At 33.2% G+C, this 12771-nt stretch overlaps 2 protein-coding genes across 5 annotated transcripts; both read right to left on the bottom strand.

The window, feature by feature from the left end:
* Positions 1 to 456: 456 nt before the first annotated feature.
* Positions 457 to 3344, bottom strand: LOC103409877 (uncharacterized protein At4g15970-like). 2 transcript variants are annotated; one of them, XR_011582462.1, is made up of 5 exons: positions 3039 to 3343; positions 1558 to 1935; positions 996 to 1477; positions 781 to 882; positions 457 to 661 (listed from the first exon to the last, which is right to left on the bottom strand). XR_011582462.1 is itself a non-coding variant. In XM_070824241.1 (4 exons), the coding sequence occupies exons 1-4, from the start codon at positions 3234 to 3236 to the stop codon at positions 834 to 836; spliced, it is 1107 nt and encodes a 368-aa protein (XP_070680342.1). In that variant the 5' UTR covers positions 3237 to 3344; the 3' UTR covers positions 778 to 833. The 2 variants fall into 2 exon arrangements, 1 of the variants encoding a protein (XP_070680342.1); XM_070824241.1 differs by lacking the exon at positions 457 to 661 and having other exon boundaries at positions 778 to 882; positions 3039 to 3344.
* A 2086-nt stretch (positions 3345 to 5430) lies between these two features.
* LOC103409881 (uncharacterized protein At4g15970-like) lies at positions 5431 to 11063 on the bottom strand. Of its 3 annotated transcripts, none has more exons than XM_008348671.4 (6): positions 10803 to 11003; positions 10078 to 10709; positions 8821 to 9186; positions 8223 to 8704; positions 7374 to 7452; positions 5431 to 5522 (listed from the first exon to the last, which is right to left on the bottom strand). In XM_008348671.4, exons 2-5 carry the CDS (start codon positions 10333 to 10335, stop codon positions 7419 to 7421), a joined length of 1140 nt encoding a protein of 379 aa, XP_008346893.1. In that variant the 5' UTR covers positions 10336 to 10709; positions 10803 to 11003; the 3' UTR covers positions 5431 to 5522; positions 7374 to 7418. The 3 variants fall into 3 exon arrangements, with proteins under 3 accessions (XP_008346893.1, XP_028959968.1, XP_070680341.1); XM_029104135.2 differs by lacking the exon at positions 5431 to 5522 and having other exon boundaries at positions 7215 to 7452; positions 10078 to 10569; positions 10645 to 10709; positions 10803 to 11063; XM_070824240.1 differs by lacking the exon at positions 5431 to 5522 and having other exon boundaries at positions 7215 to 7452; positions 10078 to 10569; positions 10803 to 11033.
* Between the last annotated feature and the right edge of the window lie 1708 nt (positions 11064 to 12771).

The following is a 12771-nucleotide window of genomic DNA, read 5'->3' as shown; positions in this document are numbered from 1 at the left end:
TCGTAATCTTCTTGCCAAGACTTTGACAAATTATCTATTGCCAAGGCATACAATCAATGTTTTTAATCATGCTAGAAAAATGTTTACTCTTAACTTTCTTCATAAATTTTCAAAGGTCCATTATCTCATATAGAATTTTGATTGGTTGACAGAACATCGCCAACAACTCTAGGACGGTGGATTTCTACATTCCTGTGATCTCATCCGTTTAAGAATTGTCATAGTTTAACTCCACCTATTTAAGAATTTCTCTCAGTATAAAGTGTGAGGAAAAAAAGTGTGAAAATTGTACCGCATCGGTGTTACTAATCTATTTCATTTTATTAATCTAAACTACGCTTCTGGTGGATAATATTTGTGAAAAAATTGGACTTCTACATTAGGTATCCATCCCTTTTGATTTGTACATTTCAAAGTTGCATACTATTTGAAGTTGAAATAGACATTACGCAAAGGTAATCCATAAATTAATGGTGGCATATTCCTTTCACTAATTCACTTTAGATAACTTGGAAAAAGCAAAACAGTTGCAAAATAAGTTTTGTAATAATGTAACGAGCAAGATATAAGTTTTGTAATAGTATTTCACGAGCAAGATGAAATATATTTGATTGCCAGGGAGGAATTTTCATCGTTGAATTTAAGCCTCTTTTTCTTCTACCTGAAGTATATACATGAAAAAGTAGAACTATAAGCGTTAGATTCATGCATGCATGGGATGATTTTCGTATCAAGTTTCAAAAATATTTGGTCATCAACGTAACATTGTATAAGATTTACCTGCAATTAAATGTTTAGAAAGCTCCACAGATTGGAATAATCTTTTTATAGTTTCACTCCCTAGTCTGGTTACTATGCTTCCAACGGCGTTGGAAGGAAGTGCTTCAAGTCAATCAGATACTCAAAGGGGTCAATATACTAAAAAAGATATAAAAACTGTTGGCATGAGAAATGGGCTTAACAGAAGATTCATAACCGATGGATAAAAAATTTACCTGCAATTTTGTGGGACGGTCCACACAGCTTGTGATGTGCCAGTAGCATTATGAGGCGATGACATGTATTTTTTCCAAACTTGAAGCAAAGCTCTAAGATCGTTCACTTTGTTTTCAAGACCAATACAACAATTAGCATGCATTGTGCAAACTTGGTTAAGGTCCTCACTTGGCTCACAGAATCCACCAAAGTATTTTGTATCCAAGAATCTCACTTTCAATCCAATCTTGCCAATGAAAGGATCAAATTTAATCCTATTAAGCACTTCTTGTTCATTCGTTTTTGGATACGTGTATTTGGAGAGGTACCAAAATTTGTAAAACCCAATAGTCCGATCATTGGATTTTACATTGACAAATCCACAATTGGGAGCATTTTTAAAACTATAAGAATCACCCATGAATTTATCAGCTGCAATTTGAAAATCTGCATCGGGATAGAATTGTGGGAATGGATCTCGAAGCCACATTATATCGGTATCCTGTTCATTAATTTCACTAAATAGTTCATGCATGGAAAAGTAAGCAAAAATTGGAAGAAATTAAGGACTAAGAAAAATACCGTAAAGATAAAGTTGTAGCCTTTGTCGAGAATGGAAGACAAAATCTGGGTTCTTCTCCACATCATTTGTAAGTAATCGGGGGTTAGATAAAATACCTCGCCGGTAAAGTTGGCACCTTGAGTATAAAGTAGGTAACAATGAGGGTGTATCACTAAACAACGAGCATATGCTGTTTGGTCCACGCAGATGACTAGCAAATGCTTGAGCAGCCATTTCGTGTTACTTCCGATGTTAAAGCTTTCAAGAAAGAGATCAAATATTGAATTGGGTTCTGCCCATGCATCATTTAACGTAGTTATTATAACTGTTTTGTTCTTCATGCATGCATTTTTCAGAATTTTATCCAATGGATCCATATTATCCTCCAGTTGGTTGCCCTGCATTTTTTCAGAACTAAAGGTAAATTATTTTACCACACATATATAATAACAATAAAATGTGCCTAATGTATGTAATAATATATGTAAAATAATTTACCTACAACATAAAATATGTCATTTAGTTCAATATTTAATTTACCTATATTTCACATAGATATAGGGAATTTATGTATCTATTTGAAAATGAGTGAGGATCCTCGCAAGATCCTGTTTGTAAGGATCTCGGTGATTCTCAAATCACATCCATTCATCGTACATTAAGATGTTAGAAATTATTTTTTAATTTAAAATTGAATATAAACAGTACATGACGAAAACTGACCGCATGATGTTCGATGAACAAATGTGATTGGAGGATCCTCTCTCTTTGAAAATAAAGGATGTCATATGTCACTTGGTTAAAAAAAATATAGACAAATTATTTTTATGAAGATTTTTTTTTGTCAAACGGTAGATTTTGTTAAATTATATGTTAGATTAGCCACCAACGAAATTTGAACTCATGTCGTTATGAAAAAATTCAACACCTTTCTACCATTGTGATAAAGAGCCACTTGCATGAAGATTAAAATACCAATTTGAAATACATTTTTATTTTATTTTTCATAAGGAATATATTTATATATTTAATAAATAAAAAAAGAACATATATATGTACGTATAGTCTATAAAAATGAAATTTTGAACTGTGTGTTGACTAAACAATTACTAAAGCATAATGTACCTACGAATTGAATTTTTGTTTTTTTAGTAAAATGATACATTTTACACGGATTGAGAGTTCGGTTAAATCATATAATTAACCATTTTGGTATCAAATTCGTCATCTACTAGATTCGTACTTTAGATCTCTCATTTACAAGTGAAAATAAATAACATTAGATCATAGTATTTTAAATGCTTGAAAAAAAACCGAAAGAAACTAGATCAAATTTAAGATTTCATCATTATAGGTATTAATAAAGTTTACTGACACAACTAGGAAATAAAAATTGCAATAACATCCGTCTAATGAACCCATAAGTTGATTTGTGGAGTAGAAAGCAAAAGGGATTAATTAGTGAGAGATAAGTAATGAATAAGAGGACTAGTGTACTCGCCTGCTGAGGTGGAGGGATTGTGTTTCTGCAGGAGGGGAGGCGTGGTGCCAAGCCATCATAAAGAAATCCAGGAGGATACACAAAATTGTAGGCGATAAAGCAACCGGCGACAGCTGCTGCCGCCATAAACACCAGCGTCGTCCGTACATTAGTCATCTTCCTATATATATATATGCCAAACTGGCGACAGTTTCTCATTCTTGATGCTTCTTCAAACTTATTAACTTCTTCATCTATTGGATAACTGGGTTGGTAATAGATATGCCAAACTGCGTTAGACTTGGTCCCTTACCTATATATATACATATACATATATATACATACATACATACATATATATATATATATAAGTGTAGTATTTAATTTATATGGATTTTTTCTAAAATCAAGAATCATGTGTAAGCTTGCTGCGAATAGCAGGAAGGCTAACTAGACTAGTCATTACGCACAATAGTATTAATATAATGGCCTCTACTCTAAAATAGTATTAGTACAGCGTCAAAGTCCGAGATTGAATCCGTAGACAACTCGGGCATTGGACTTTCGGATATATAGGGATATTATTTTTTACATTTCAAGTTGCAGGTTACAAGATGGAGCAGGCAATAGCATTACGCAAGTCCCAATTTCTTAGTTCAAATAGTTACCAGACGGGCTCTAAATAATTTGTAATTTTCATTTTGTGTGCTTTTTGTTGTAAATATCTTCTACGTCTCTCCTATTGATGAGTATATTTTATATTATATATTTTACCCTATTTTTAGTATATTTTGGTTAATACTTTGAAAGAATTTTGATACTTTAAATTGTATTTTCAATATAGGACTTTCGACTTTCTTTGGAGCAAAACAAGACCAAATGGACGAATTTTGGAGTAATTCCGGTTGGAGGACGTTCGTGAGTCACTTAGCTTGATCGTATCAAAATTTGGGATTTTTCCACCACCCATCATCCTTCATCCATTCTTCCTTATCCCTCTTATTTTCTCTCTATTAGTAATTAAAAAAAAACTATAAAAAAAATTGAACTAAATGGTTATCAAACATCGTTTTTTTACTTTTCCTTTTTGATAATGTAAGATGATATGTGTACTTGTGTGGCCTTTGGTGTTCATGCATGGCCATATGGGAGGAAGGAAGTTGCGTATCGTTATGATTTTGTTGTACAACTGGAAATCATGACCCTTGTATAAAACAAGTACTATAAACAGGGATGTGTGATGTAATCCTTTTCTCTACATATTTTTTTTGGTTTTTTAACTAAAATAATTCCTGAGATTTGCATAACACATCACTTTAGTCACTGAGATTGAAAATCAATAGAAATGGTCCCTGAGATTATCCACCATCCATTATTTTGGTCATTTCATTAAAAACTCCGTTAAGTGTTTCTGAGCTCTTGGCTGGAAGTTTATACAATTTTCAAAGCTTCGTAACTCAATCGTTTCTTATCAAATTCAACCTATAATATATCAAAATGAAGATAGGAAAGTGTAGAACAAGATTATACCTATTTGGAAGCACAATGGTTGCCGGAGATGGCCGGAAAATAGCCTAAAAGGTGACTAATCTGGGGAAAAACTGAAAAACTAGCCGGAAACTGGGTAAACTTTAAACGTTCATAACTTCTTCAATACTCAACGAAATCGAGTGATTAAAAAACGAAAATCATACTTCTAGACGAGACAAAGAGAATGGTACCTTTCTTGATGGCTAACTCGCCGTAGTTTGGTAGAAAAACGGCTCGAAAGTGGCCAATTCGAGACCAAGACAACCACTTTCGAGACTTTTTTGGCCAAACAACGATGAATTAGCTGTCTAGAAAGGTACCATTCTCTTTTTCCCGTTGAGAAGTATGATTTTCATTTTCGAATCATTCGATTTCATTGAGTATTGAAGAAGTTATGAACGTTTAAAGTTTACCTAGTTTCCGGCGAGTTTTTCAAATTTTCCGCGGACCAGTCACCTTTTAGGCTATTTTTCGGCCATCTCCGGCAACCATTGGGCTTCAAAATAGGTATAATCGTGTTCTACACTTTCCTATCTTCATTTAGATATATTATGGGTCGAATTTGGGTAAGAAACGATTGAATTACGAAATTTTGAAAATTGCCCAAACTTCCAGTCAAGAGCTTCGGGACACTTAACAGAGTTTTTAACGGAATGACCAAAATAATAGATGGTGGACAATTTCAGGGACCAAAGTGATGTGTTATGCAAATCTCAGAGACAATTTTGACTAAAAAGCTTTTTTTTTTTTTTTTTGTAAAATTCTTTTCTCTACATTTCATTGTTTCCTCTACCCACAAAATTAAAAATAAAAACCCTGACAAAAAAATGAATAGTAATAATAATAATAATAATAAAAAGGTAAGAAAATGAAAGAGGAGTGCAAAGGGCAAATGAGTCAGTTTTGTATTGAACAATTTTATATTAAGATGACATGATAATTGATCACCAAGGTACCATTTCCATCGCCCCCTACCTGAAATAACAACATAAAATACAAAACGTCAGATCCATTCTTCTTAAATCATTTTTCAATTTGGAAAAGTCATAAACAATGCAATATTGTACATGTGTTTTCCAGCTAATCTTGTATACATGTTAGATATGTATGGAGGCCAATTTAATTAAGGAGAAATTAGGTTTATATCCATATTTTTTCAACTCCATTGATTAAAATCTTATTCATTTTTAACCTTTGATCAAAGTCCCTTGGTTTTAATAAACATCATTAATTGTTTCCATAATTAAATATTTTACATGCAAAATAATTAAATTTTATTTCTAAATATATTCATTTAGTGTTAGAAACGTTACATTTGATATTGTATATATATATATACTTATGGCTAAATTTTGTATCATATATTTTTATGTTTAGTTTGTACCCAATTTAATTTGCAACCCTTTTTTTTAAATTGTACCAATTTTCTTTTCAGTTATAGTTTGTACCCATATATTAATTTCTTTTTGTGTCCATATTTTTCAAACTTTTATTTTTACACATTTTTTTAACATTTTTTTTGTACCAATAATTTATTGATAATGTCCTCATTTGTCTTTAAAAATGTTCCACTTTGTTATATGTAAAATATACCAATTTTGTTTTTGTAAGTTCCATTTTTTATGTAAAATGTATCCATTTTTTAATGTAAGATGTATTTATATTTTTACTCTAAAATGTACCCATTATTTTGTATATAATATATTAATATGTACCAATTTTTTCATCTAAAACATACCACCTGTTTTGTATAAAATGTATCAACTTTTTGTATGTAAATTGTATAGCATAAAAATTACCATTTTTTATATGTAAAATGTCATTAATATAAGTAATGGCAAATAATGAGTTTTATTTAAATATAATATATCTTAATGACAAATCATGTCTGTCACATCCCGGCCTGGGGCCACCACATCTCGGGCCCGTTCCACCACCATAGCACGATATTGTCCGCTTTGGGCTTACCATTCCCTCACGGTTTTGTTTTTTGGAACTCACGAGCAATTTCTCAGTGGGTCACCCATCCTGGGAGTGCTCTGGCCTCATTCTCACTTAACTTCGGAGTTCCTACGAAACTCGAAGCTAGTGAGCTCCCAAAAAGCCTCGTGCTAGGTAGGGATGAAAATATACATTTAAGGATTACTCCCTGGGCGATGTGGAATGTTACAATCCACCCCCCTTAGGTCCCCGATGTCCTCGTCGGCACACTTCCGGCCAGGGATTGGCTTTGATACCATTTGTCACATCTCGACCCGGGTCCATCGTATCCCGGGCCCGTTCCACCACCGTAGCACGATATTGTTAGCTTTGGACTTACCGTTCCCTCCCGGTTTTGTTTTTGGGAACTCACGAGCAACTTTCCAGTGGGTCACACATCCTGAGAGTGCTCTGGCCTCATTTTCGCTTAACTTCGAAGTTCCTACGGAACCCGAAGCCAGTGAGCTCCCAAAAGACCTCGTGCTAGGTAGGGATGCGAATATACATTTAAGGATTACTCTCCTGGGCGATGTGGGATGTTACAATGTCATTAAGATAAATTATACATTTTTATATAAGTATAATTTATTTTTTAATATTTTCGACCCATCAAATCATGGATTTTATTTAAAATCTCATTAATATAAGTAATTACAAATATCAAATTTAATTTAAAATTATAATAACTTACATAGAAATGCAATATTGTATTCATTTCAGGGACTCCAATCAAAAACTAAAAATTAACAAAGTTTCAATTAAAGAACGTTGATAAATAAGAACTGCATCCAAAGTCATCATTTAATTAAATACATATATATGTACACATATACATATACGATTTACCAATTGCGATGAATTTTGTGCAATTTCCTTTCCCTTCTCCTCCTGTCACGAGTGCTTTCCAAGGCGTTGGAAGGAAGTGCTTCAAGCCAATAACAAAGTCGAAGAAAAAAGGTTCAATATTTTAAACGACAAATCGTATACTTCTAGAAGAAACAAATATAAAAAAAAAGTCAAACCACGTAAATCTAGAAGAAAATGTTTAAGAATAGTAAAAATTTATTTCCCTCAATTTCATCATCGGCGGGACCCATCAGACGGCCGGGAACCCACATACGATGCGACTGCTGCACCAATGCGGAACAAGTTCTAGAAAATGTTTTGGATAAAAAACTCAACATACGATGACCAGTCGTATTTACCCAAACAAAAGAAATAGAGACAACTACACATACATTCAAAACCAATTTGAAGTTTTTATAGATGATTTCAGTTTGTAGTTTTAGCTTGGTGAGGTAACAAACAAGACTGAAATTTTAAATTATAGTTTGCTTTTTTTCTTTTATTAGGTTTGTTGGGATTTGAACATTCGTCTTTCTTTAAAATGATTCAAAATTAGCGAAATTTTATGAAATTTATCTTGTGTTTTTGTCTACATAGGTAAAGCTTCCCAAAAAATAACAATTCAAAAAGTCAAACAATTTTAAATAAGGGGAAAGTAATTTTCACACACTTTTTCTAATTTCTCATACACTCTCTTTATTTATGGTCATCAGATTGAATAAATCAAACGAAACTAATAATCAGATTAAATAAGAATGTATAAAAAACTAAAAAATAGTGAAAATCACCTAGACAAATAAAATAAGAACAAGTCCCAACTCAATATGATCGATAATATATTATATATACCTGCAATTTTGTGGAACGGTCCATGAAAGTTGTGGCTTGGCAGTTGTATTAGGAGGTAAGGACATGTACTTTCTCCAAACTTGTAGCAAAATTTTAAGATCATTGACTTTGTTTTCGAGACCAACACAACAATTGGCATGCATTGTGCATACTTGGTTGAAGTCCTTACTAGCCTGGCAGAACCCACCAAAGTATAGTGTATCCAAGAACCTCATTTTCAATCCAATTTGGGTGAGGAAGCGATCAAATTTGATCTTGTTGAGAACGTCTTGGTCATGCTTCTTTGGATACGCCTTTCTGGAGAAGTACCAAAACTTATAAAATTTAATCGTGCGGTGGTTTGATTTTACATAGGTAAACCCTCCATTGGGAAAATTATTTACGCTGTAAGAATCACCGTTGAAGAAGTCACATGCAATTTGAAAATCTGCATTTGAGTAGAATTGTGGGAATGGATCTCTTAGCCACATTATATCAGTATCCTGTGCATCCAATATTGGAAAGAAAAAAAAAAGTTAAGTAAAAGTTGGATACATATATAGGTAGAATAGTAGTGAAGGACAATGGAAAATTAGGAATATTGGATTAAGGGAATTACCGTAAAGACAAAGTTGTAACCGCTGTCGAGAATAGAAGACAAAAGTCGGATTCGTCTCCACATCATGTCCAGGTACTCGGAAGACATAAAAGTAGCCTCGCTGGTGAAGTTGGCACCTTGAGTGTAGAGTTGGTAGCAATGAGGGTGTGACGCCAAGCAACGGGCATATGCTTTTCTGTCCAAGCATATGACTACCAAATGCTTAAGCAACCATTTTGTGTTACTTCCAATCTCGAAACTCTCTAAAAAGAGATCGAATATTGAATTGGGTTCAGCCCATGCATCATTTAGGGTAGTTAGTATAATTGTTTTGTCCTTCATAGATGCATTTCTGAGAACTGTATCCAATGTATATTCTAGAGTGGTCTGTATCATCAAAGATCAAATCAAATTATTGGTCTATGTAATGGCATTGCATAACCCCAACCCCTACGCCTGAGGGATTGTCCGATAAGGTTTTTCGTACAGAGCAACTCAAACACATATGAGATCAATCAGGTTAGGTGAGATAAAATTATACAGGTTTTCATAACCATGTGAGAACGGTCGAGCATACCCGGTGGTACGGCAACTTGACCCAAGATTTTTCATTGGGCCCCGACCCGGAGGGGAGTAAGTGTGCCAGTACACACGACAAGGACAGCCATTACATGTGTAAAAGCATTAACCCGTTTTTGAGTCATGTAGCATCCACAATTACAGGATAAAAAAGAAAAGTAGTATATACAAAGAGAGATAGCTAATTATAAAATATGGGTAAAATCCGAATTAAATTGGTTGAGAAAACAAAAATTGGCATGGATCGATGCGTAGAGCGAAAGGTAATGATCTTAAAACTTTGATTAATGTGAGCAAACAGAAACAAAAAGTCTACTATTTGGACAAGTATTATTAGAATTCCAGAAACGCAAATTGACTTCTCTCTCTCTCTTCGCCATTGAAGATTATGAAACATATATCGATAAACATAATTATCTGAGTGCCAAATCCTTTATAATTATGTATATATTGATTTCAGATTAGCTAGCATACAACAAAAATATATTGTTTTACCTAATTTGCTCCAAGAGTCTACAAGTAATTACCACCACTTTGATTTTTTATATCTGTAATCGAACGTTATCAGAAAAACTAATAAATAAAACATGCTGCTGTTGGAATATGCCGGCATTAATTATGAACTAAAATAACAAGCCTTCGGATGAACGCAAAATAGAACATGAGAGAGAGAGAGAGAGAGAGAGAGAGAGTACTGGCCTGATGAGAAGACAAACCGTTGTCATAATAGGATCCGAGCAGAAATCCGGAGATGATAAAGCAACCCACAGTGGCTGCCACAAACAGCAACGTCGCCCTTAGAATCCTCTTCACCACCAACGCTCGGTTACTGCAGCCTGATGATCCTTTTCCACCGTTGGATGATGGTGACGATGGTGATGATGATATTGGCAATTTCATCATATCATTCTCGCTAACATAATTTCCAGCTGCTTCATCTGCCGATAATTTGCTCATTCTTACTTCCCTCTCTCTCTCGCTCGCTTGCTTTTGGAGTCGGACTGTCGGATGGATATAATTCGGCAAACTCCGCCTCGAGTCTTAATTCCCTGATTGTTTTGCTACTACGAGATGTCAACTTGTATTACCTGCCTGCCTGCCGGCCTGCCTGGCTAATTGTTTCTTCCGCTGAGCCTTATTATCCTTCGGTTAATATGTACCTTTTAATTAAGACCTCTAAAGCTCTAGAATCTACATAAAGGAATAAAATTAATAATTTTTCATATATAAATTGAAAATTGAAGAGATGACCTCCATAGCTTGTACCAGTCCACTAGGTAAGGTAAGTACTAACTAGGGTTAGTCCATCTATATATACCGCACGCAAGCATCTGCATATATATAATAAATTAATAATGTCCACCCCTGGAACAATTTACATATAATTCTAGTTATTATCGAAATATATATAATTATAATTTTACCAGTAAATCATTGCACATAGCGGACAGACATTGAGGCCAGCCGCCAGGCCAGCATGGAGTTTAAATCAGCCTCTCCTCTTCCAAAATTCAAGGAATTAATATATCATGTCATGTCAAAAGCCTAAATGTATATTCTTTCACAAAATTAATCAATCAAAAGCCTTAAACAATTTCAAAACGAACTTGTTATGTGAAACCCATTTGGGGGAATGGATTTAATTTTTGGTTGCCAGTTGCCAAGTCAAACGATGCCCACACATAACATGTGTTGTTTTGGTGACCACTAGTCATTAGTCTAACATGAATCACAAGAGGGAACGTTGGGAATTGCATCAATAATAGAGAGAAGACTTTTCAAAATTTGGAGTTTTCTTTATTTTGTGCCCAATTCTTCAATTCAATTCAGCTGCAAGCCTGCATCCCATACTTCAACGCTATGTTCATTAATTTTCTGTCTAGTTTTGAAATTTCTTAATTTTGTGCCTAATTTTGCCATCTCTCCATGATGCATAGTATAGAATATTTAACACACTAAAACACTTAATTAGTTTTTTTTTTTTTATTACAATCGATATTACTGGTTTAAACTATACTAAGGCAATTCATCACTTAATGTTTTACTGTCTTTTGTTAATTTTATGTTCGCAGTTTTTAGGAAATATTTAGTGTTAGTAGTACAGCTCATTTCTGTCTTCGAGGTTAGCCTATGAACATGCATCTTCATCAAGAAAACCAATTTTATATCTTATTTTTCTATTTTGGATGTTTTTCGATGACGATGAGTGTATAATTATAATTATATTCTCTCAATTATATATAAAGATTCCTCAAAATATTCCCCTCATCCATCCACGAGCTTACGAAGAAAGCGTCCTCGTCGTATTTCGTCGGTGTCTTACCTCTTGGCTTTGATTTCTACGTCGATTTTTTAATTTTTTTAATTTTATTTTGGGGTTAATTTCCAACATTGATTACGAAAGGAAAGGTACCATTCATTGTGAATCACATAAATCAAGCATAACTTCCCTAAATAATTATTGTTCAATTTTATAAATTATAAATTTGCCTCTTCAAGATTTATTCTTAGGCCAAAGTCCAAACCCCGTTGATTGATTGATCATTGACAGAATATACACTTCGAAACTCGTTTCGTAATTTATTTACCAAAGAAACTGCTAAGAACATCATGTGTTTAGACTATATTTTGTAGACTAATGTGACGGTTGATGATTGAATTCTTTTTTTTTAATAATTTAATGAATTGAATTAAATGTACAAATCCAACTATCAACTGACACATTATATGATCTATAAAATATGATTCAAGTAAATAATTTTTCTAGCATCACCATTTGCCAAATTAGTCTAACACCTTTTTATTTTTTCACATACTAATCTATAAATTAGAATTGGAGTCCTGGAGATTTGGGGGGTTTGTATTAAGTCCTTTTATTTTTTACAACTGATGATATTATACATTAAAGGAGAGAGATTCAATTTCAGATTCAGATGGGAGAGTACATTACTCTAGTCAATTTAGTTATGCACATGTCTACAAATTTGTGTTACTTACGTAAAAAAAGTTACCTAACAAGGATGATTCTAAATTGTTTTCAACTTTTTAATACATTTTAAACAAATACCTAACGACTTGAGAATTATGCACTTGTTAAGTCACTAGCATTAAGTGTTGGTGATATGATTTCACCGTGTCTGTTAAAATTATTTGAATATTTGCCTTCATCAATTACAATGGTAACTTAATATATGTCTATTTTTTAAAACGTTAAATAATTACTAAAAATATTTTAAAATGTTGAGACTAATATCATCCTAAAATTAAATAGTTATTCATACTTAAGTTAAATAATTAAATGTTTAGACTTTTTATGTCCACTTGACCTAGTTTTTATTTTTCAAATTTTATCTCTGGTAACATTTTCTTAAAAAAAATCAAGAAGAGGTAGTG

The sequence above is a fragment of the Malus domestica genome, chromosome 06 (genome assembly GCF_042453785.1).
Source record: "Malus domestica chromosome 06, GDT2T_hap1".
Classification (NCBI taxonomy): Eukaryota; Viridiplantae; Streptophyta; class Magnoliopsida; order Rosales; family Rosaceae; genus Malus; species Malus domestica.
This window is presented reverse-complemented; position numbering and strand designations above follow the sequence as displayed.